The 25,523-nt window shown below is 40.0% G+C and overlaps 1 protein-coding gene and 1 non-coding gene across 2 annotated transcripts; one reads left to right on the forward strand and one right to left on the reverse strand.

The window, feature by feature from the left end:
- Positions 1-4,199: 4,199 nt before the first annotated feature.
- On the reverse strand, positions 4,200-25,523 carry st8sia1 (ST8 alpha-N-acetyl-neuraminide alpha-2,8-sialyltransferase 1). Its single transcript, XM_003444953.5, has 5 exons — positions 24,672-25,523; positions 23,736-23,880; positions 17,633-17,742; positions 13,776-13,868; positions 4,200-10,160 (listed from the first exon to the last, which is right to left on the reverse strand). Exons 1-5 carry the CDS (start codon positions 24,848-24,850, stop codon positions 9,680-9,682), a joined length of 1,008 nt encoding a protein of 335 aa, XP_003445001.1. The 5' UTR covers positions 24,851-25,523; the 3' UTR covers positions 4,200-9,679.
- trnag-ucc (transfer RNA glycine (anticodon UCC)) lies at positions 23,178-23,249 on the forward strand. Its single transcript has one exon. It is a non-coding gene; the product is annotated as a tRNA-Gly (tRNA).

Genomic DNA, 25,523 nt, shown 5'->3' on the forward strand with positions numbered 1-25,523 from the left:
TGCAAAAGCATGTAATTTCCTGTCAGGACTTTAGCATAGACTATACTCAGAGTTAGGCCTTTCTTTTATAAGTAATGTAATCTGCATACAAACATTTAAGATTCTAAATTCAACTCAACAGTTTAAAGTGGTTCTCACTGGTCCTGTAATAAGGCTAATATGATACCAGTATGTTTGAACATCTGAATGCAATATCAATATTAATTATTAGTGCAATGGTAATGATGATTATAAAAAATAGCAGCAAAAAATAGCAGCAAAATATCTTTCTAATCTCTACACCACCCATCTTGAGGAGTTTGCCCCCTCACATATTCTAATCTGCCACAAACAGGACTTTAATATCACCAACCATATATCCATATAAATGGCCCACCCTGTATAATGTTAAATGGACTAGATCTTCACACAAGCACTTTTTTCTATGCTTTTTCTAACATTCTAACGTGCTTTTTATCTAACATTCACACACATTCATACTCTGATAGATGCATTGGAGAGCAACTTGGGGTAGTATCTTGCCCAAGGATATAGACATGCAGACTGAAGGCTAAGTAGATGTCACTACATCTACTCCTCTACCTCCTGAGTTGCAGTCACCCCCATACAGTCATGCATATTTCAAGACATTTGCATTTACAAACTCAGGAGACTAACTGGACCTAATCAATAAAGTGAGAAGAGAAATAAATAGCAATAAAGACACTATGCTTATTATCAAATGACCTTAATATACATAAATGCAACATCCTTAGCAAGGAATGCAATACTGAACTTTCAGTTGTACTTTGTAATATGACTCCTTGCCCTAACTGCAAACATGAAGGTTTTAACAGTTATCTTGCATACTTGTAATCAGAGATGGGCAGTAATTCATAATCTGATTACTTTTTTCAAGTAACAAGTAAAGTGAAGGATTACTATTGCAAAAAAGTAATTAGATTACTGTTACTTTCTCATAAGCACGCTGCCTCACTGTGTTACTAAACCGTGATTTTGTTTGTGAGAATGGCTCATGACAATGACGTACGAGAGTGCGACATCCATGGCAGGAACAGACAGATTTAAAATGGTGTAGAACAACAATGGATAATATGGAGTCCGGGAGAGAGCACGACGTTTAAAGCTTTGAAGTACTGACATTATTTTGAGTTTGAGTCCGTAAAAAGTGACAAAAACATGTCAGCTGTGCACTCTGCGTGGGAGGAAAACTTTCTACAGTGAAAAATTAAACTTCAACTAGCACGCTGCCACAGGAATGTGAAATTCATAGAGAAGCCCCTGGATGACATGACCGCTGCGGCACCGGGCAAATCTATATCTTTTGCTGTGTTTTCATTGCATCTATTTGAAAGAGTGAGCGTAAACACAAAAATTATTTTGTTTTATATGCTGGAATATGCAGAAAGTAGGTTTATATTAAACAAATTTGTTCTAGTCGAAGACTGTTGCATATAACTAAATTTTTACTTGATGCAATGTGCATAAAGTTAGAAGATTAAAACTAATAAAAAGTAACTAAGTAACTTAGTAATAAACTTACTAATTACTTTTGAAAATAAGTAATCAGTAAAGTAACAGGATTACTTTCTTGGAGAAGTAATCAGTAATTGGTAACAAATTACTTTTTTCAAGTAACTTGACCAACGCTGCTTGTAGTTAAAAAACATACCATTTATAAAATGCACCAAATATGCAAAGAAGCACCTCAAATGTTTGATTTCCGTCTTCAGCTAAAGACCATTTAAAGAAATGGAAGCATTCAAGACAAAGTGCAAAACAGGCTTGGGACAAACTGTGATATGTTTAGATTTTGTGTGTGTGTGTGGGTGTGTGTGTGTGGGTGGAATAAAGGGAAGTGGTAGTGGATTGGAATTTTGGGGAAAACCAGAGGCTAGTTTATAACATCCACAAGTTTTAGTGGTAACATCTCTGCATGGGCAGTCGGGTGTGTATTGGGTGTGTGAGTGTATTCTGTAACATGGCATCAAAACACATTAGAGGATACCATAAAATAAAACAAATTATTAATCTAAAATTAGTTCAAGAAAGAATCCCCCGGAGTCTTGCAGAAGTTAATATTTCACAGCACCACCTTTGAGGACTAAAATGAAGATTTGCTTTGTAACACATCAACAACAATAATGAGCAGTGAAAAAGAAACATGGTAAACTTGTGTAAGAGTGAAATTTAAAGACTGAATTGATCAAACTAGCTCTAATTTCAGAGTAACCAGACTTTAGCCTATTAACTTTCAGCATGTGCTCACCACACAAACTCCCCTTTATTCAGGTTTTGGTGGTGTCTCTTGGGTGTCTGGGGAGGTTTTTTCAACGTCCAGAAACGAAAAGTAAAAACAGAAATGGATATAGCAAGTAGAGAAAAACGTGAGGTATACAGTGTGGTTAGACTGTTCCAGCAGTTTATATAAGGAGTTCAAGTCAGCAGCCTCTTATAGCCTCATACAATGGTTTCATCATGTCTTGTACTATTTTATGACTCAGTAATGCATCATCACAGGATTTTGAGATTGAGATTATAGGAAATCCCCCGTGCTTCTTTGAATAGCCTTTTCAGTTTGGCCATGAATGAGTCTACAGAGTTCAAAATTTAGCCATGGAGTTTCCCAGAGCTCTGTAGATTCATTTATAACCGAAAAATAACAAAAAATTCTACCTTTACATTCACACAAAGCTGAAGCTAACGGATTACTGTGGATGGCATTATTTTGGCCCCCAGTAGGCCAATTTTTGACCATAATAGAAGTATATAGTATAGTATATAGAAACATCTGTGCCAAGTATGGCCTGGAAGTCAAGAGGTCAAAATAGGAGACACCCCCAAGGGTGGTGGAGAATGACCGAGCTAAGATCCTGTGGGACTTCCAGATACAGACGGATAAAATGGTGATGGCTAACCAACCGGACATAGTGGTGGTAGACAAACAGAAGAAGATGGCCGTGGTGATAGATGTAGCAGTTCCGAATGACATATGTAGTATATGTATATTATATATATTAGTGTATACTTACCTATTAGTATACAAGTTTTGTAAAAAGTTGTATTTCACAAGAGAGAACCTGTGCTAAAAGATTGAAGAAAACTATTCAAATTCTCTTTGAATTTAAACATACATTTTTTATTCTGTTTATTCTGTGTTTATTCTGCATTTACTTCATTATATTGCATAAATGTCAGTTACAAGCTTAAATATATCGTAAATATATCGTTGAAAAATGTAATTGCAACCAGGATAGATCAAGTAATTGCAATTACTCGCGATTAATTACAGAAAGTTGTGAGATTTAGTTAATTTTTTTAAAATCTATCGACAGCAATAACATATATATATATATATATTGTGGCGAGCTCAGACAAGGAGGAGACAGAGGTTTCTTGGGAGCACAGCCGTTTATTAGCATTCAACCCCAGAACACACACCAGCTAACACCAACGCTCGGCGCGGCAACAACAACAGCACAAAAATGGCGCTCTCTCACCCGGAAACACACAGTTGCCGAGAGAGCGTCACCTGTAACCATGGCAACAGAACATAACTGTCAGAACAAAACCCCGAACAGCCCTGTCCCGCTACAATATATATATATATATATATATATAGATTATGGTTTTCTTTGTTTGTTTTATGCCTTTCTTTGTTGTCATAGTATTTGTTAAAAATAAAGCCACATTACTTCAGATTACATTCCCTCTAACCTCCCTAAATAAATCTTCATCATTCTTAATAGGTGTTATCATATTACCTCTCTATTTTTATCAGACAAAGGGCCTTGAACATTAATACAGCACATATGAGGCTGAATGGTCCAGCAGGGGGCAGGGGCCTGGGAGACAGCTGTGCAGCTTTTCCTGACACATTTTTTAAAAAATTAATGGCCTGAAAAAATAAGCCATGCAGAGTGTAGGCTGCAGCAAGCAGAAGGTGTCACTGATGCCACTGATATATTTATAACAACTAAAGAAATTATATAAGCAACTAAATTCCTGTGCAACTGTAAGATGAAAAGCCTTAGATATGAGTATGAGCAGCCTGGGAAGTTTACATGAAACACGTTAGGTGCATATTGAGTACTCAAAAAGGAAAAGATTTGCCCTTCTTAGTGTTCAGCTATAGAACAACACCATCAGCACCATTTCAACACTCATATTCTTAAAGAAAACCACACAAAAAATGCATATTCCTTCTTTTATCTGATTCCTTTATTCACCTTGTTTATTGATACGTTGGATTCATTGTTTTTTTTTTCCTCTTATTTATCTTTCACAGTTTATTCCAGGTGGCAGATAAAACTGGTTCTAGTCCAACAGCAGTCCTGATTTGTTTTACCATGCTGAGGCAGGAACATGTCATAACTTCAATGAGCGGACAAGGAGCAAGCCAGAGTGAAGCAAAATGCAACGCCTTCAAGAAGTTTGGCTTTCTTCATCTTTTTATATCAAATTCACTCAGTCAAGGCAGATAAGACACATGTACACGGTAATTAAAACAAAACAAAAAAAGCTTTGCATAACATTGAATATTTAAATGTGTAGAAAAGCTGTACTTTATGGACACATCTCAATCCAAACACAGGGGTGTGGGAAGGCAAACTGTATTTACACATGATTATTTCCATTTCAATGATCTTTGACTAGTGTCTTGGAATTTTAAAGATTTGCTTTGAATACCCTCAGAGGTTGCATAAAAATGTCTTCCTATTTGAACTAAGGATGCAGATAGCAAAACAAAAACTCCTATACAGTGTCATTAACTTGTGCAGTTTCTTAGCAAAACTGTTGATTAGATTGATCAGATCACAACTGGTTTATTTAGTGTGCTAGTTGACCCACCTTACTATTCCTCTTACACACGAATGTGAAGACTGGAACTGCTCTGAGTCCTGATTTGCAGTACTAAACCTTCACTATGACAACAAAACACTGTTTTCCTAGCAGAAGATATCATTATCATGACGGCGTGGAACTGTATTACAGAACTAAGAGTTAATCATAGGTTTCACTTTGTCGTCACACGGAGGTGTCTAATTTAAAAACACTGCAGATAAAGCATGTAACCTTTCTATGACAAGGGTGTTAACAGTGTGCACTGCAGCCACACATACTGGCGCTTGATGGGAAATGCTGGACGGAGACAGGAAAGAATATGCTAACAATACTGCTTTTGTGTTTATGCTGTAACGCTCCATTTTAATTGCACTTTTTTCAAAAACCTCAGAGAATGCTGTCTTTTGTTTGACATTTTAGGAAATATATATATCATTTGTGTCCTAAAGGTACAATCAGCAGCAAGTTACCTTAGCTTAGCAAAAACAGGCAAGCAGCCTTTGTCCAAATACTACAAAGCCCATAGGCTAGGGCTATAAAAATGGTCTCTTTAATTTGTTTTTGATTTTTTTTAAATACACAGATGACCAAAGTTTAAATTTGAGTGTGAGTTGACTATTAGTGGATTTAGTTTATTTACTTTAGTTGTTATTTCTGAGCTACAGTAAGTTAAGCTAATCTAAGATACATTTACAGCTAGTGCTACTTAGCTTGGGTTAGTAAAAACAGTTTAAAAAAAAGTTAAATTGGTTCTTTCAAGTCTACCTGCGTGGATCTGTGAAGTGATTTAATTGGCTCTTTGGTCTAACTGTTACAAAGCACTATTTTTTTTATTAGATTACTTTTTTAAACTTTTTCCTCAATGGTTATCTCCCTTACATTGTTTGTTGCAGAAACACCATTTTCACACCAAAGTGACTTCCTCTGTGGCGAGGCAATTACTTGCAATTACTTTTTCTAGGAATAGTTTAAGAGTAAATTATTTCATAATTTGTTGCAATTTTTGAAGAAACCCAGAAGCGATAAAATTTTTAATACTAGGGGTAAAAAACCAAAAACCAAAACCCAAACACAGATCTGTAAAGTCACTTTTTGGGTTGGTTAAAGTAAAAGAACATTACATATAAATATTAATATTAGCTGTTATTCTGACCACTAGCCGTCCCTTGTGAGTAGTGTTAAGCAAAATTTAACAGATTTTTTCAGTTACACAGAATACAATCACCATGGTACCTTTAAGTGCTGTGTCACTGACACAAGTGTAAGCAACTTGACAGCTAACATGTTGATTGATGAACATGATCCGACTGGTTGATTTATGTATGGGAAACCCAAAAGTACTTCTAGCTCTATTTAAGTTTCCAATCACAATGTAAAGTTGCTCGTCTTCCTCTTTCTCACATACACATACTGATGGAAATTAGTCGACAGCATCAGACCCTGACAATGATTAACAGAGAGGCCAAGTGGGTGTTGGATTTTCAAAATAAAAGCCTGCTGTATCTTAACAGTAGACTGATATGTTTTAATATGTGTAATTTTCAAAACAAAAGCCCTTAATTCTTTTATAAAATTAATAACACTGATAATTAGGAGTTTGTCAAATTCATCGTGCCAGATTTTAAAATTGGAAACCTATTTCATTAAAAAAAACTTTTTAGGATGCAAGTATCATGCTTTTTCTCCCTATATTGTTTTTATCCCCAACTTTCTGCAGCAAGCAACAGACCAAATCTAGTATTGTTGCTACTTCAGAAATTGCACAGTTTAGTTTTATCTTGGGTAGTTAAATGGGACAAGTTGTGATTTTGTCAGGGATATATAGCTGTATACTAAGCTACTAGTTACACTTTGCTGGAGATAAGTATTTACTCCACAGAAAACAAGAAAATTGTTTTAAATTAAATTTCTCATAGATTTCTTAGTGATAGAGTCCCCTCAGTTTAGTGAAATAGGTTTTTCAGTACAGGGATAGCTAACTGGTTTCAGACCTGCAATTTCGCTAATGGACACATATTAGCATTCACTTCCCTTTCACAGACAAGTGCAGCTTTGCTTACAGTCTTTTCACTTGCTCAAATCACTCATAGTATCAAATGAAAACTTGCATCACAGCATAGAAATTCTGGGTACCAAACGCACATACGTGTTCAAAGATCGTCATGCTTTCCTAAAGTTCAAATTATGTCACATATCATTCATTCACTACACTGGACAGGAAACACAACATGAAATAAAGGTGCAAATATGAAACATCCCAATAGAAAGTACAAGAAAGTAATAAATCGCCTACCTAGACCAGTGCTAATTGTAGCCAAATTCAAAGTCTTATAGAGCCACAGATGTATTTTGACTGAACATATTTTTTTTTTTCAAATTATAACTTGGTCCAGCTATGTGTACAACTCATTTTAAGTTACATTTACATATCATCAGCCATTATTACATATCACATATCGTCCAACTGATCCAAGTTTAGCCAAGAAAATCAAGATAATCATGATTAGCATTAGAAATATCCCTTGGTGAAGTTATTATTTTCGCCTTAGTAGAGCATAAAGGCACTGGACCTTGTTCAGTGTATCAGAGTGGACAAGAACATAAAGCACAAACCTATGAACATAGTTCAACTTTGACTCAGAGGAATATAGTATTGTGGTACACTCCATGCACTTTCCAGTTAGTCATCCTTTGTTGCTAAATAACAGCATGTCATGATCACATTTATCATTCTCAAATAGCATTTACAGCATTTTTAAGAAACGGCTCTTTCAAAACAAGTCCACCACTTTCAATCCGCAAGGGCTGCAAGTCCACACAAACATATGCCGTGTTGGCTTGTGTGTCAGCAGGTTTCTTTTCCCTTGTGCAAACAAAAAGGAAAAAAAAACTGTTCTAACGGGCTCAGTTATTCCTGTGCTACAATGCAAAATGACAATAATGGCATGAATAAATCACAAAACTTACCTTATAAGTTCAGGTAATGATAAAAAGAAAACAACACTGATTGAAATGTAACTTAGTGACAGGATTTATCTCTTTCTGTCACTCCCTCACTCAATTCAACATCATGTATCAAAGAGACCACTGCTGGCACTTGACAAGTATAGTGCAGTTACCAAGAGACGACTTCAAGCAGCCCCTCTGAAGAAATGCACTGGCTGCGCATTTTTCTTTTTCTTCTTTTGGTCTACGAGTTCTGCTAGCAGTTGAAATGTACCAAAGATTCAGTCATTGATGATTAGAGTCAAATAAAAGGTGAGGTACTTATGTGTGTGTGTTCATTTTGTCTACTTAGCAAATGTTCATTTTTGCTTATAGATGTTTTCCCCTTGACAATGAACCTTAAAAAAAAGAATTGTCATAGTCCTGAATAATCCCATTTGGCAAAGAAAACCATTTGAACACCAGGTTAAAATGCATCTTGGCTAAACATTCTAGGGAATATCGTACTTAAGACAACATTTCTAATGGCTTTTACTTTGAACTAAAGCTCTATTTGGCACCCCAGAATGCCAATCAAGCGCTTGTTTGAAGGAAAGCAGAGAAAAATCTTTCAATAAACACAACTTTCACTCTTCTTTTTTCACCCCCTCATGTGTATGTGTTTGTGTGACTTCTATTTTTTTCCCATGTTCCCCTTGGTCCTGTTCTAGAAGACAGGTTCATCAAACTCTGAGTCTAACTGATTAAATAAAAGATTGGAAACTGAGTTCTTGGCTCTAGAAAGGATGATAACACTTAGTTTAGTCAACTCGGAGCATGTTCACCCTGAGTCAGACATGTACGTGAGTGGTGGAAAAAAAAAGCCGTCCTTGATCAAGCTAACGATACCATGATCTATCCTGGCAACAGGGACATAAACAGCAGAGCACTTGTCTTAATCCAGTGTACTCTGAACTATGAATATGTATCAAGAGTCATCTTATTCACCTCAGCACTCAATTGAGTTTTCGTTATTAGATAAAGCGGACATCCTTAGAAAAAATTTACATTTAAATTCATCAATAAAAGATGTAGCTTGACGAGGATAAAATGCAGATGACAGCAAGTGAAGCTAAGACGTTTTAATGATGGACTTCGAAACCCTCGGAAACTGAATTTGGTCATCTTCAGTGGAAGAGAGGTCCAGGTTCAAACGTAAAATTTTTAGACTATTTAAAATCTTGGCCGACGGCTTTTAATGACTCAACTTCAAAGTTTCCTTTTTTCCCTTCCTCTATTAAATTTAGCTTCTATTCAACTTACTAGGTACTACCATTATCTCTAGTCTTTCAGTCTTTTTTTGTCCCCCCTTCCGCCCTCCACTTCTTTTATTCTTGATTAACAAAGTCCCAGAGGGGAATGTGCTCCAGCTGCCCCTTCTGTCAGTTACACACAGTCAGTGCACAAAATCCATCCCCCAACCATCCACTCCCATACTTTCACATGTATTAGTCCCAGATGATGCTTTCCATACGGACACTCAACCATGCACACACACACAATTTCAGAAACACAGGTAGATATGGCTAGTTTCAGGAATGTGTAAATATGTTATGCTGTGTGAGTGCGTGCCTGCATGTGTCACTGTGTTCCTTTTTCCCTAGTGTGGCTCATATGGGTGGAGGACATTCTCATAGTAATTAGGGATCAGCTGGGCCAGGGTGGGGGTGGGGATTGGGGGTTTACAGCAGGAATGCGTAGGGAGACAGATGGAGTGCCAAGGTTCTTCATCAGGAATACGAGCACTAATTTATTTCTTCATGTAAACTTCCGGCACTTTCATAAACTAAAGGTTCTTCATGACCAATAAATTCGAGCTGTGTGCGATCGCTTCACTTTTCAAGGCGCTCTAACTTCTTCCTTCCTGAGGGGCGCAACGTCCCACCCTCACACGAAGCGTTCCGCTTTTGTGCAGATGCCAAAGCTGGACAAACTCCTCGGGCATGGCATGGAACCATTTATAGGGCAGGATGTTGTCGTAGTAATGGTGGCTGACCGGTCGCTGATCCAGGTCGACGGAAAACGGCCAGAAGCCGTAGGTTGTGACTTCCTCACACAGTCCTAGGGCTAAGCTCACCAGAAAGAGCCCTGTGGATAGGCGCCTGGCGTGCACACCGTGGGATTTCCAAAATTTACCCACTGTGCGTAGGAATTCAGGGTTGGCAAAAAGCATGGTGAGGTTGGAGGAAGAATCTGCCAGTGTGTAATATGCCCGCAGTGATGGGTCTGTGCCAGGCCTCATGGAAAACGCAGGCATGTAGATGTAGCTCGAGCCATAGACCTTCATACTATCCACAAAATCTTTTCTTGACCACAGGAGGCTCTGAAATCTGAGTAAGAGAGAAAGAGTGATAAAAAGATAACTGTATAACTGTATACTTTAGAGTGATCGCTAACCTGGTGACTTCTCTGCAAACTAAAGATTGCTTTCTTCAGTTGCTTTCTCTTTCTACCTGTTGTTAAAGGAATTGAACTTGCTATACAATGGCCTATTGGACTAACACTTGTGACCACTTGTCAGCAATTTCAGGGGAAATTCAGCTTTTAAATACGAGTAAACAGACAATGTGACAAAGAAAAAAAAGGCTTTGTACTACTACTGCTATTTTTTTAAGTTATTATTTATTTTGATGTATTTTATGTTTCTTTAAACCCTGATACAATGCCTAGTGTTGCTTCAGCAAATATTCTATTTATTATTTAATAGCTCTGGGCAGAGTTGTTCTTGTCTTATGCATATTACAGCTGCAATTTGTGTCTTCTGCAAAACCCATGTTTAAACATTGCATATCTCATGCCTTCACATTCATTCCACAACTCAATCCATTAGTCTTTTCCATCTGTGTGTGCCTGGGTCCATCTACAATCTGTGTGATGATCCGAGATGGCGGCGCGGACACACGCAGCGGACACAGGAAGCAGCCGCTGCTCCCTGTCCTGATAAAACAGTGTTCCTGTCTTTGTTTTGTTCTTTTTCTTGTTTTTCACAACACACATACAGTCGTGAGCTCCTTCTCAAAATCAAGAGAAGCAAATCCACTAACTTTTTAATCACAGAACCACACTGAGGAACTCAGTGTGGTTCGAAGGCATCTACCATCAGCGACCCCTGCCACAAGATCTCGCCTACAGTGGAAACGTCTCAGGCGGTGCGAGAGGAGACAAAAGAGGGGTACGCGCAGAGGCATCCGGAGCAGGCTAGCGGCTAATCCACACAAACCCGCTATTCCCACTATCGTACTGTCCAACGCGCGTTCCCTGGACAACAGGCTGGATCATGCATGCTTACTTCGGTCCACCTTGAAGTCAGTGAGAGTGTTGTATCTTCGTCTTTGTGGAAACTTGGCTTAACAATAACATTCCCGACAGCGCCATTCAACTCGACCGGCTAACATGCTTTCGAGCAGACAGAGCTCTCGCCGAAGGAGGTAAGACCCGTGGAAGTGGACTCTCTGTTTACATCAACGATGCCTGGTGCCGTGATGCTGTTGTGGCTTGCTAACACTGTTCGCCTCTGCTGGAGCTTATGATCATCAAGTGCAGACCGTTCTACCTACCGAGGGAATTTTCAGCCATACTGTTTGTTGCTGTCTATATCCCTCCCTGCTCCAATAACAACAATAGGATTGAGGCACTGAATGAGCTGTATCAGCATGTCAGTGAGCAGCAGACGGCCCACCCAGATGCTTTTCTTGTCCTAGCGGGTGATTTCAATCATGCAGACCCAAAGACTGTGCTTACCAAACTGCACAAACACAATGAATTTCCCACACGAGGAAACAACATTTTGGACAATGTTTTCACCACCCAGGAAATTACAAAGCCCTCCCCCACCCCACACTGGCTACATCTCAAATTCCATCGATTATGTCATAGAGACCAGGACCATCACTGTCCGGGCCAATCAGAAACCATGACTCACAGGTGAGGTCTACAGGCTCCTGAGGGTGAGAAATGCAGCCTACAGAGCTGGGGATGAGCTGAGCCTAAGAACAGCAAGGGCAAACCTGTCACGTGGCATCAGAGAGGCGAAAAAGCAGTACTCCAGGAGGATTTCACAAAGCTTCAGCGACAGCAGAGACACTCGGAGGTTATGGCAAGGGATAGAGACCATCACAGACTACAAGCCCACTCCGCAGACTGCTGTCGGTTCCACCACATTACCGGATGAGCTAAACAAATTCTTCTCTCACTTTGAGACACAGAACTACACCCCCACACACAAGACTCCACCCACCCCTAACAATCAGGTGATGACACTATCCCCAGATAGTGTGTGGAGATCCCTTGCCAGGATCAACACACACTATCCCCAGATAGTGTGTGGAGATCCCTTGCCAGGATCAACACAGGCAAAGCCCCAGGCCCTGACAACATCCTGGGAAGAGCACTGAGGGACTGTGCTGCGGAACTCACAGATGTCTTCAATCCACTAAGCCAGGCTGTCGTTCCCACATGCCTCAAAGGCTCCACCATCATTCGTGTACCGAAGAAGTCCTTTCCCTCCTGCTTTAATGACTACTGTCCAGTCGCACTCACCTCCATCTTTATGAAGTGCTTTGAAAGGTTAGTCATGCATCAAATCAAGACATCTCTTCCCCCCAACCTGGTTCCATTTCAGTTTGCATACCAGTCAAACTGCTCAACCGATGATGCAATTTCAACTGCCCTTCACTCAGCCCTCACACATCTGGACACCAGAGACTAATATGTTAGAATGCTGTTCATAGACTTCAGTTCAACATTCAACACGATCATTCCCCAGCTACACAAACTGGATCTGCTGGGAATCAGCACCTCGCTGTGTAACTGGCTGCTGGATTTCCTGACAGGAAGACAGCAGACAATGCGGGTCGGCAGCAACACCTTCAGCACAAGAACACTGAATACAGGGGTTCCCCAAGGATGTGTGTTGAGCCCCCTGCTCTTCACTCTGCTGACTCACGACTGCACACCATCCCACAGCTTCAACCTTTTCATCAAGTTTGCAGACGACACAACTGTGGTAGCATCATCATCAGCAACAACAATGAGACCTACTACAGGAGTGAAGTTAACCATCTGGCCGAGTGGTGCAGCAACAACAACAACAATGTGGAGAAGACTAAGGAGATCATCATAGACTTCAGGAGAACTCACACCCTGCACACCCCACTAACCATCAATGGTGCTGCTGTGGAGAAGGTAAAGCAGCACCAAGTTCCTGGGTGTGGACATCTCAGAAGATCTCTCCTGGTCAAAAAACACTGCATCACTGGTCAGCAAAGCCCAACAGCAACTCTACTTCCTCTGAAAACTGAGGAGAGCAAGAGCCTCAACCCCTATTATGAGCATCTTCTACAGAGACACCATCGAGAGCATCCTCACCAGCTGCATCACTATGTGGTATGGCTCCTGCCGAAAAAAGTTACAACGGGTAGTGAGAGCAGCAGAGAGGATCGTGGGTAGTTCTCTTCCCTCCCTCCCTTCTTTCATCTGGAAAGCCCTCTGCATTACAGGTGACTCCACTCATCCGTTCAACAGCTTCTTCAGTTTGCTGCCATCAGGAAGGAGATTGAAGAGCCTCCGGGCCAGAACAAGCAGACTGAAAGACAGCTTCGTCCAACAGGCTGTCATGATGCTGAATTCACTCCCTGCTCTCACACACATGATCTCCAGACCTGCATTCACCTCTTCCCTCTGCTGTTTAAATAATTGTATGGTATTGTATTGTGTTATACATAAGACTTATTTTATTTTATTTTTTTCCTTTATTTATTTTTATATTTTTAGTGTATACTGAGGGCCATGGGAGCATTGCAATTTCAATTGCAATCATATGTACAATGACTGTACATATGGTCTTTGACAATACAACTGACTTTGACTTTGAGTATTTCTGGTCAAGTGACAAATGTGCATTTGCTTAGTGTTTGTGACAGGGGTGCAGTCTCCAACTTGTTTACCTTTTCTCTATGATGCTTGGGTTGGCTGTAACCAGATGTGTCTTCGCGCCCACATCCTCCGCATATTCCTTTGAGATCGGTGGAAGGTTACACCTAAATGAACAGAACAAACACGAGTCTGAGTTTTCAGTTGGACAAAGGCTGATCAGCTCAGAACATGTTTAGCCCAAGTTAAGTGCATGCGTGAGTAGAGAAAGAAAGCTATCATTAATGGAGCTGCAATACTGGGATTCACCATAGCAACAGGTAAATAAAGAGCAGAGCATCCATTTTAATCCAGTGGACCGAGGAATAACAATGTGGTCACTGTAGGCTATGAGATTTTTTTTAATAAACAGGAAGGGAAAAAGGAGTCATTTAAAATTGCTTGATCTGCTCATGATCACAGATACTATACTTTCTGTGGTCACCTATTACCTAACTTCAGTTTTTACTATGCTAGATGAAGATGGAATTAAATTTTTACATTAGACATTTAAATCTAATTAATTGACTGGAAGCTGAAAATTGAAGCTGAGAGAAAGTTTACAGTTTACTGAGGGAGCTGTGATATCAGTTACCCAGATAACCACAGATTTGTGGTGGGTCTAAACTCAATTTTTTTTAATTAAATTCAGACAAAAAATTTTGGGCTCTAACAACCTCATTTATTAGAGATGATTTTATTATTTTTGTTTATTACAGGATACAAATAAATTGTTATCCAGTTTATCAATTTATAATATTATTGGATCCGGATGGAATGAGCAGGGAATGAACGGAGATTAACTGGATCATGACCAGTCTTAATCTGTCATCCTTAACGTTTTTGGATCCATCCGATCCAGTTGGCTGATCTATCCTGATCTGTTAAGGAGCCTCTCAGAGTCACTTTGTTACCTGAGACTGATTTAGGTTATTTTCAGTAGAAAATATGCCGACGTTCAGAATTTGAATGTCAGACACTATACGTTTACATAATTTAACGACTGCATCTCAATCTGTGACCAACTGTCACCAAGAAATGTTCAGAACACAGGGTGTCTAGAGGTTGAATTTAACACTTGCACATTCAGTTCTGTTTTAGATTCTTGAACTCAATTCAACTCGATTTATTTCACATATTCACCTCCAAGATCCCAACTGTGACAGCCTATCTTTTTTAAATCAACGTGAATATTAGCCAAGATGACAAATGACAGATTGTTGATCAGAGTGTTATCTGCCCTAAGCTTTATACAGATAAGTTAAACAATGATTGCTAAAGTATATCAACATTTTTCCAAAGAAATAAGTTAATGTTTCTGTGCTGTCCCCAGAGTAACAGAGTTAAATAAATGGAGACCAGTTTTTTTTTCCCTGAGTTGATAAGAAATGTACCATAATCACTGTCTTCATTCTCACATTGACTACTGATTATAAAGCGGTGATGGTTAAGGAGGAAGTATAACAAATATCTAAGTAGGATTTCAGCATGTGTAAAAACATAGACTTAATTCACTTTAATTTTTCGGACCATAAGGCGCACCGGATTATAAGGCGCACTGTCAATGAACGGGTCTGTTTTCATTCATAAGGCGCACCAGATTATAAGGCGCATTAGGCATAATAAAAAGGTCAGATAAGTCAAACTTTGCTTCCTCCACTTCCGTACCATTGATTTGTTAATGTTGAATTCCGTCGCAGCTGCTCTATTCCCATGTTGCTGCAGTATATTAATGACTAATCTCATATTGTGGGTAGATTATCTCAGATAGATTATTATCAGTTGTTTGGCCCGTTTACAGCATCCTGACATGCGATTGCATTTTTCCCTAACCATCGGGAACTCTCCCTTTAATTTTTATTGAGTGGAAAAAAGTTAGCATTATGCTAACATAGCTGTGTCGCTAACAATTACGTAGCACATAATCATATACCAGCTAGTCCAACTTCAGTAACCCTACAAACATCACTGTTGTTTAGTTTTCTGTCTTCATTTATGTTGGAAGTGATAGCATGTTTAGGTGGAAACTAGCGAGCTAACTTCCTGCTAACTTCTAACTCTGTTAAATTTAATAAATTCTGTTTTCATGGATGCCTGAATGTTAAACTTGTTACACCTGGTAAAGCAGCAACGCTGATCATTTTATTAAAGATGAAAAAATTTAGACAGTTTTTAACTCTCAGTGATGCCGCAGTGTTCGTTTGACTTTGGGACCTGAAGCAGACGGAGTTTTGGACACAGATTACTCCGCGGGGCTCCTGACTACGGTAGCCATAATGCTCCGACAATCCATCAAGCAGTGCGGCTTTGTAGCTTACCAAAGTCGTCCTAAAACATTTTTGACAGATTTTTGAGCGCTGTGTACCACATAAAATTTGTTTGAGGCCAGTAAGCACAACCAGAATTCATACATAAGGCGCACCAGATTATAAGGCGCACTGTTGACTTTTGAGAAAATTTAAAGATTTTAAGTACGACTTATACTGTGGAAAATATGGTAAATTAAGTTAATTGACTCTACTTATTCACTCTAGTATTATGCACTGTGACAGCAACTTAATGAGAAAAGAAATTTAGTCAGAGAGAAAGGGAGTTTATGGAAGAAAATGTCTGTTACTCTGGTAACTGACAGGACTTGCGGATAGGAAGCACAAGATGAGGTGGAAATGATAAAGAAAGAAAGTGCAGAGGTGGAGCAGGAAGAGGCATAATGACAAAGAGATGATGATATGTGCAAATGTTAAACGGTCATGTATAGTTTGAAAAAGTTATTTGTGATTTTTAAGTTAAGAGTAATTTATAAGATGTACTATGTATGTGGCCGGTTTCTAGACAGAAATAAAATGCAATTAGGTGGAACAGTGATCACCACAGCAATCAAGATGGTGGGGCAACATGGTGGCTTCCACAAATCGGGGGACGCTCCTATGTATTTTTAATGGACGGAAATCTAAGTTTATGCAAATGCATAAATGATTTGTTGGAAGATGTAATTGCACACGGATCAATTAATATTTATGAGTAGAGTATTTTTTTTTTCTTTTAAATAACCACAAAAATGCTTACTGTATCTTTAAGTTAACGCCCTTTCTGGAATAGAAAACTCAAAGCTTCCCTTATTTCATGTTTAACAGACATACCGCTGTTACCTAAACCTTCTTCCTGGAATAGGGCCAACAGTCAAAGTAAATTTAGGAGGTGACTCAAAAGATAACCACTAAGCACACAGACAAAAAATACACACTCAACATTATACAGATAACCTAATTTAAACATAACAAGACAGAAACAGTTTCACTTCACTGTCGCTAAAAGCAAAGAAATGCTCTGTTGTGTTTTCCCAAGTAGGACAATCTGCTGTGCTTTGTGTTAAGACTGACACATACCAAGCCAGAGTACGTCAGTGACCATGAATTAAAAGATGTTTGTGCAAATCCAGCTTGTATCAAGTGTTTATCCAGAAGTATTCACTATTTCCTGGCGCTCTCAAAGGTCATCCTTTAGTTGAAATACATATGTCATGCATTTTTCTGCATGCACGAGGTCTGTTGACTGTTGATGGTACATTAGTTCTTCAACTTGAACTTCTACTGCCCTTATAACTGATGAAAATGTGACCTTTCCTCCCCCGGTCTCCTCCTCAGTCTCAAGTCTTTACTCCTAGTATAACATAACGGAAGCTAAATATCTGAAATACCCCATCAGATGGGGTTTTTTTTCTGCTTAACCTCTTTTCTTTCTCATCCTCACTGTGGCCCATTTTTCTATATCTGTTCTTCCTTCTTGGTTGAAATCGACACCAGCTCTTATAATCACTGATGGTATCTAGCTGCTCTCTGGGGCACTACTGATTCAAATTTGGAGCATCGCTGAAGCGGTTTTTGTTTCTTACCTCATAACAAAGTCGGCCTGGTCGATATCCCTGCCACACTTGCTGTGCCTGAGAATGCCGCCATTGCCCACCACCGCACACTTCTTCAGCGGAAGCTGCAAAGGGTTTTCCTGCACAGGAGACAACATTAAGCTTTGTTAGCATACACACCAGCCACTATCTCCTAAACACATGACGCACAAATACAAATGTTAATTTTTCTGAGGCCAAAACACAAGTCACCTTGTAACACCCCACGCCTAATGCTAATGTGCCTTTATAGCCCCCGGGTGCTGACCGACAAAACCAGCAAAGTGATAAGAAGAGTTGAGGCAGGCTGAGGTAATAGAGATTATGGATCATACACAGTTTCTGGCATATGACATATCCTTGTTATGTATAACATAATACGGATAAGGAGATGATTTAAGGGACTTTAAACTTGGCATGGTTGTTGGTGCCAGAGAATTTCAGAAAGTGCTGATCTATGGAGATTTTTCCACACAACCACTGCCATAACAGCAGTTTTCTAGGGAAAATGCCTTGTTGATGCCAGAGATCCAAGGAGAATTGCCAGATTTTGAGCTGACAGGACAGCGGCAGTAACTCAATAATCACTTGTTACAACTACAGTATGCCGAAAAGGATCTCTATATGTACAGCACATTGAACCTTGAAGCAGATGGGTACAGCATGGTAAATGGTGAATAGACTGGTTCTCACATACTGATTTTCTACTCTGCTGGAGGACTCAAGATGCCTTACACCGGTGGTCCCCAACCTTTTTTGCCCCACGGACCGGTTTATGTCCGACAATATTTTCACGGACCGGCCTTTAAGGTGTCGCAGATAAATACAACAAAAAATAAATAATACAAAAAAAAGAAGATTTATTCATAACACACGGAAAAAGACCCAGGGAAACTGAGTTAACGATAAAAACAATTAAAAAAATGATGCTAAACACCGATAAACCATGAATTTCGCACCCGAACCTCAACTCTTGGCGGCCCGGTTCAAACGGCCTGGGGGTTTGGGACCGCTGCTTTACACAGCATGCCTCAATTACTCATTCAGCCATTCACATAAGCACTTCTGTCGACGTCTAAGTGCTTTTTAACACACAGACTGTGAAGACACAAATATTCCTACTTTCTGATAAATGCATCAGAGAGCAAATTATGATTCAGTATCTTGGCATGCAGACAAGGATCACATCACCAATATTCCAAATTGATGGAGAGCACTGCTCTAACCTGTCTATACCTTTCAACATTGCTGGTGCCTTTTACATGGAACCATTTCCACTAAAGCATCTCCATATCAACAGAGATGCAGACTTTTTAGGTGAGCGCTGACAATAAACCTCACAGTCCCTCTCCTTTTTAATCTAGAGGACATGGTGTCCATGCTTTCCCCCCAAAATTTCAAATTTCAAATCTTCCGTTTTCCACTTTACTGTAGTCCATTTGAAATAAACAACCAACAAGGAAGTGACAACAAAAATCTCACTACCAGTAATCAATTTTCTTGCAGTGAATCATTATCTTAGCATCACCACAGCTGAAAACTTGTTAAAGATTTCATTAAAGCTGCTGCAGAAGACACTAAAACACCACCCAAAAGAAATGTCCTCTCTTTGTGCATTGACTGCATTTAACTCAAGGGAATGGATTAAGTGAGACAGTGGAAACAATTGTTCTCATTATTCCCCTCAGAGTGCACCCGCTTGAGACACACACACACACACACACACACACACACACATAGAGATGCAAACACATACTCTTTGCCCTTAGAGTCTCTTTTAGACCTTTAACAGCAAATCAAGAACAGGAAGGAAACCAGAAAAAAAAAGCTACAGCTGTAGAGCTTTAAAGGAAGACATTTATTTAGCAACAGCACCTTGCTACTTACATTAAACCAAATCTTTTACTAATACGTGGACAGATTTTTAGTTCAGCTTGTTAAGTTGACCTGATTTATCCAACTGACTGAAAACACAAATTTACCATTATATAAAAGAGAAAACATGTTTAAGGAGTTAGTGTTGGACTTCTGTTCTATTTTTTGGTGTTATAATAATAAAGCTGATCGTCAGAGTGCATGTAAGATTTTTCACTCAGTCAGTTGTGCTGCATACACTGTCAAAGGTCTAGAGAAAAGGAAAGACATCACTAAGTAAACGTTAAAAAAAAAAAGATTATAGGACTCTACTGCTCAGTTCACTGGGCTGTATGTATATATGCTCTGTTTCAGTCACTGAACTAACCAGCAATTAACTGTCAAAGCCCTAATTGGCACATTCCCTGGCACATGCCCAGATACTGGAGCTGCTGCCAGCTTGGTGCAGCGTGGCTGCTTGTCTGCGTTCAGACCTGCAATCACAGCAATGGGAGTTGAGAAGAAGGGAGTGCTTGTGTGTTTGAATTTGAGCACAGTACATCCCACCTAACTATCAGTTATCTTTTTACTGGGAACCATAACTAGCCACAATATAGGTTTAAGGAAGTGAACCGGTGCCCATAACAATATGCAGTAGACACAAGGACACAGCTCTAGAGAGGAGCAGGGAAATGAAAAGATGACACATAGAATATAAAGACCTAATCACATTATTTAGTCATAAAAACACACTTAGAGTTGGGCAAAACAGTCACTTTATAGAGTCAGTTCACTTAAAATCACAAAAACCACCGTGTTACCTTATCACACTGTTTTGTTATGGAAATAATGTTCAGCTCCACTGTTTACAATGTTCTGAGCACTGTCTGCCACACATGTCGATTAACAGGTACATTAAGTGGAAAACTGGTTTAATATACATATTATACATTGCAGGAAATCTAATAAACAACTACTCCATGCAAATCTGCCTGTAAGCAGACTCTCTCAATGTGCAACAAACAGATCTGCAGTTTTCATCGAAAGTGTTAACAACAAGTTTGAGGTGAGAAAAAAAGTTGCTGAGTTTGTGTCCCCTGTACGGCCAGACCAAAGCTAAAGATAAATTTCAGCAGCTGTGTATTGTTATTGAGTGGCTTGGTATGAAGTGGAATAGATTGGTGGGCATTACCACTGGCATTAGCACTGGTACCGAGAAACTTAGAGAAGGAAAATGGAGATCCAACAGTGGTTCTGCACTGCATTATACATCGACATGCAGCAAATGCTCGACATTTAAACATACCATGTCTGTTCTCCTGAAATGTGTAAATTACACCAGATCCAGAGGTTTAAAACACTGCCAATTCTGAGCATTTTGGGAACAAATCAAGGGATTGTATGTACTGTACTTTAATGAAGTGTGTTGGCTCAGCAGGGGAAACGTGTTAAAAAGATTTTTTTAAGTTAAGAGCTGAAGTGATGCGTTTCATGGTGAAGCGTTTCATGGAAACTGGAAGACTGGATGTTCCTAAGATCAATGATCCAAAATGGATAATGAATTTGGCATTCCTTGTAGACATGACACAGGAGCTACACATCCTGAACCTAGATCTACAGGATCCCGGACAGCTCATCACAACGGCCTATGAGACTGAACTGTGTGTTTTTTTTCTTTTTTGTAGTCTTCGAACACTACCGTGGGCCTCCAATGAAACGACCCGAGCTCATCTGAGACTGAGACCCCTGCTCTAAATGTAAGAAACAAAGCAACGCTCCCAGTATACCTCATTGAAAACAGGGCTGTTTCAGAAATCTCAAAACCGAGGTATATAGTTCCATTAGATTTTTAAAAAAACACAACAACAAAAAACAACAAAAAACAACGATTTGGATTATAGTTGACAGATCACCAAAACAAAAGGTGAGGTCTTGAAAACTGCTTGATTTGTCCAAAACACATACATTTATTTTGCCATCATCTAAAAAAAAAAGAAAACCAGCATATCTATATTTGAGAAACAGGATCCCATCTTTCTATGCCACTGTTGCTTAAGAAATCCTTCCTGTAATTGGTTGTGAAAACAGCTGCAGGTTCATCTCCACAAATGAAATCACAGTGCCAGATTTAATTTGGATAAAGCAATGTAGTCTGATTTTAGAGCATTATGTGGAGCAAAAACGCATAGATTCTGCTAACCAGGAAATAGGAGAGGTGAAGTATGCGATCTACTGCTAAGCGCAGATGATATCTCTCTCTTTAGCTCAACATTTTCTTTTACATTTGCAAGTGATTTATCTGCAATGAAATCGCGTTGTTGCAGCATGTAGTACAGTCAACTGCTTGTGAACACAAATATCTAATCAGACAATCGCATGGCAGCAACTCATTGGTCAAACTAAATGGTGAAATAGGGTGATTTAAGTGACTTTAAACATGGCATGGTTGTTGGTGTCAGAAAGGCTGGTTTGAGTAATTCACAATTGCTGATGTACTAGAGGAATCCCCAGAAACACCATGATACGATCACAATACTTCCGACATGATTCAATACCAGTGTGATTTTTATTTTGAGATTTGAAACCAGACTGTGAAGCATGTCAACTCCATGGCAGGCTCAGAATTAAGCATAAACATGAAAGCATGAATTCATTCTGCTTGTAGCAACAAAATCAGTTTAGGCTGGTGGTGGTGACGTAATGGTGTGAGGGACGTTTTATGGGCACACTCTAGGCCCCCTTTGTATCAACTGAGGATCATTTAAGGCCACACCCTACCCAAGTATTGTTGCTGGCCATGTCCATTCTTTTATGACCATAGTGTATCCATCTTCTAATTGCCGCTTTCAGCAGGATGAACCTTCTCACAAAGCTCAATAAATGTCAAACTGGTTTCTTGAACATAATAAGTTCACTGTCCTGAAATAGCCTCCACAGTCACCAGATCTCAATGCATCAGAGCACTCTGCATGTGGAGGACTGGATGAATCTCGTCATAGATGTGCAGCACATAAATATGCAGTAACTGTGTGATGCTGTCATGTCAATAAGGATGAAAATCTCTGATGAATGTTACCTGTACCGTGTTGAATATATGCCACAAGTAATTAAGGCAGTTCAAGCTAGTACTAACAAACTGTACCTAATAAAGTGTTTGGTGACAGTAAGTCTATGTTTAAACCAATATATTAAATGCAAATGCACACAAACACAAGTGCCTAGGTTGGTCCCTACATTATAATCTCATTTCTTTTATTTATTCACACTCACCTCCCCCTGTCCTTCATGAAAGAACATGCACATCTCATGCCTGCAAATTAGGGTAAAATATTCACCACATGTACCAAGCAGGATATGTGACTGCAGATCTAAAGCCTCAGAGGAAGAACTCAATACGGTAAACACAGCAACAGCACCTACACCTATAGTTCCTTGGAGCCACACCCCTTTCCAGTTTTAAGTAGTGTTGCAACAACACGGTCTTAGACTTAAGTGGAGAAAGAAAACCACAACAGGACTTATCTAGTTGAGTGGTATAAACGCACAGAGTAGGAGTCTTTTTAATGTTGAAAAAAAAAATGTAAAAAGGAAATTGCAGCAAAGAATAACTAAAAAACGGAAATATTTTGTGTTATCTTTTTCAGCTTTCAAGTTGCCCCAAACCACTAATCCTATCACATAGGCGTTGGTGGTATAGTGGCTAGCATAGCTGCCTTCCAAGCAGTTGACCCGGGTTCGATTCCCGGCCAACGCAGTCTCCTTTTTGCTTGTTTTACGTTATTGTATTTTTGCACAACTCTGTTGCTTGTGAAGCTCGCACACAAGAATTTCACTCGCATGTACTGTACCAGTGTACCTGCACATGTGACGTGACAATAAAAGTGATTTGATTTGATCTTCATATTGACTCCTGTCCACACTAAGAGCTGTAGACCTGTAATCCTCTCGCCTTTAAGAGGATGTCCATCTTCCCCCCTGCCCACTCCCCTCCTCCATTAAGGATCAGCTAGATTTCACACTAAACCAGTCACCACAACACATCTGTAATGCACCGGGTAGGACAGAAATCAATTCTCATCAAGACACAGCTGCCGGTCTTAAAAACATGGGTCTCTAGATGTGGGAAAATGAAAACCCCACAATAAAACCAAGAGGAAGGACTCCTATGTGAACAGACCGTCACAGCAACTCAGACAGCAGTATTTTCTGAGAAACATAAAAGTGTTACTTATCAGTATACCTGTACAAAGAGAGAGTACGTGTTGTTGTTGACGGTGTGCGAGTAGTAAAACTCGCCATCGTACCACAGGACTTTGCCCACAGGGGAGTTCTCCTTGGTCACTGCAAACATCCGCTTCGGATCGCAGCATTCTGACAGGAGCTTCCTGTGGAGAGAGGAGGAAGCACCAATTTTGGTGACTGTTTTTAAAATACTTTCTGATAATAACTAGACAATGACAGGTAATAACACATCTGTAGCTATCTTCCCAAAGGAAGGCACCATTGTGTCATGATGATTAGTGCATACAACTAAACTAAATTAGATACTTTAACTATATTACATTATTACATCAGGCTCATTTTAAACTGCCTTTTCTCTCATCTGTTAAATCCCAAGAAGCAAGCAAACCCAAGTCATTAACATAAAAAAAGGTCTTAAGAGCTCCATTAAAAGAGAACCACAGAAACAACCCAGCTCCAAGTGAGCATCACATCATACAGCAGGCCTGCTCTTCAGGGGTCACTTTCTCTGATTACCCTGTAATCGGCTTTACCTCTGAGAATGTTGAATAAGATATAAATAAAACTGCCACTGTGTAACGAACACGCTCTGAGCTCTATTTTTGCTTTGTCTGTGGTCATCTTTATGTCTGAGACACTACTGTAATACACTAGAATTACTCCCTTTAGAATTATGGTTTTGTTTGTCATAATTGTTGGTCTTAAAGCACCAAAATATTAAAAGCATGTATTAATTATGAGATTGAAACTGAAATTAGAGGCCTCATTTTTCCTGGGAACCAGTTACATTTAGCAATAAGCCTTAAAATTATTATTAATCATTTCATCTTCTCTTGAAACACACTTAAATCCAACGTGGGGGTTTTGGAAGGGATCCACACTGCCAATCACAGCTTGAAGCTTATTAAAGGTAATTCACAGCTCTGAGTCGAACCTGTACAAATCGATGCCGGTCTGGTTCTTCTGCCATTCTTCCCCCTGCCTCAGCACCTCCTCCACTATTTCTTTATCACTCGGCAGTCTGTAGACGGGGAAAACGTAAAACCAGCAAAGCACCAGCACGCACAGAGCGGCCCACGCCGACAATTTGGCCCGGTAGCATCGGAGAAACATCTTTCCCTTTTATTTTATTTTCCCTCAATATCTCCCCCTTTTTTTCTTATTTCTTTCTCAAAACCACCAGCAGAGCGAAGCCTGTGGTGTGAAACGCAGTCTTTTCAAAGCAGGTCTCTCCGTCCGCGCCGAATCCCCGTCTCATCCCGCAGACGCGGTGGGGGTATGGAGGAGCAAGGTAGTCTGTTATCCGGTTGTTTGGCTCGAGCATCGGTTTGGAAAACCGTTTTTTTCTTGGCGAGGTTTTAACAGCGAGAAGCGACAGCGTCTATCCCTGCAACGGCTGGCGCTGGGTCGCGGGGCTGTGGGGCATCGTGTGTGGCTCTGCAGGAATCTGCTGTTCTGCTCTTGGTGCATCACCATCTCCATTACAGCGCGTTCTTCGCGAGGAGGCACGCGTGTTCCCTCCAAACCCCGCGTCCTGCTGCATCCCGATTCTGTATGTCCCACTCCTTTCCACCTGGATCTCTTTCTCGACCCCCACCCCCACGACCACCACGACCACGACCACCGCACGTTATCTCCCAAATCCTGGGCTGTCCTGCTGTGGGGGTCTGCGGTGCAAGTTAACCAGTCCGACTCAGCTTCCCTCCACCTCCCCGTCTTTCTTCTGTCGACACCTACCCCTCCCTCACCCCTTTTCCCTCAGACAAAGTGCTTCTTGTGCACTCTG

Source organism: Oreochromis niloticus, linkage group LG17 (genome assembly GCF_001858045.2).
Source record: "Oreochromis niloticus isolate F11D_XX linkage group LG17, O_niloticus_UMD_NMBU, whole genome shotgun sequence".
NCBI classification, from domain to species: Eukaryota; Metazoa; Chordata; class Actinopteri; order Cichliformes; family Cichlidae; genus Oreochromis; species Oreochromis niloticus.

What these genes read in the sequence shown, in the direction of transcription:
- st8sia1 (XM_003444953.5), bottom strand. Translation starts at nt 24,850, where the DNA reads ATGTTTCTCCGATGCTACCGGGCCAAATTGTCGGCGTGGGCCGCTCTG. An exon ending in CAGGCCGACTTTGTTATGAG is followed by an intron (nt 13,869 to 17,632) that starts GTAAGAAACAAA and finishes CTGTTCATTTAG; the next exon opens with GTGTAACCTTCCACCGATCT. An exon ending in CCAAGCATCATAGAGAAAAG is followed by an intron (nt 10,161 to 13,775) that starts GTAAACAAGTTG and finishes TCTCTTACTCAG; the next exon opens with ATTTCAGAGCCTCCTGTGGT.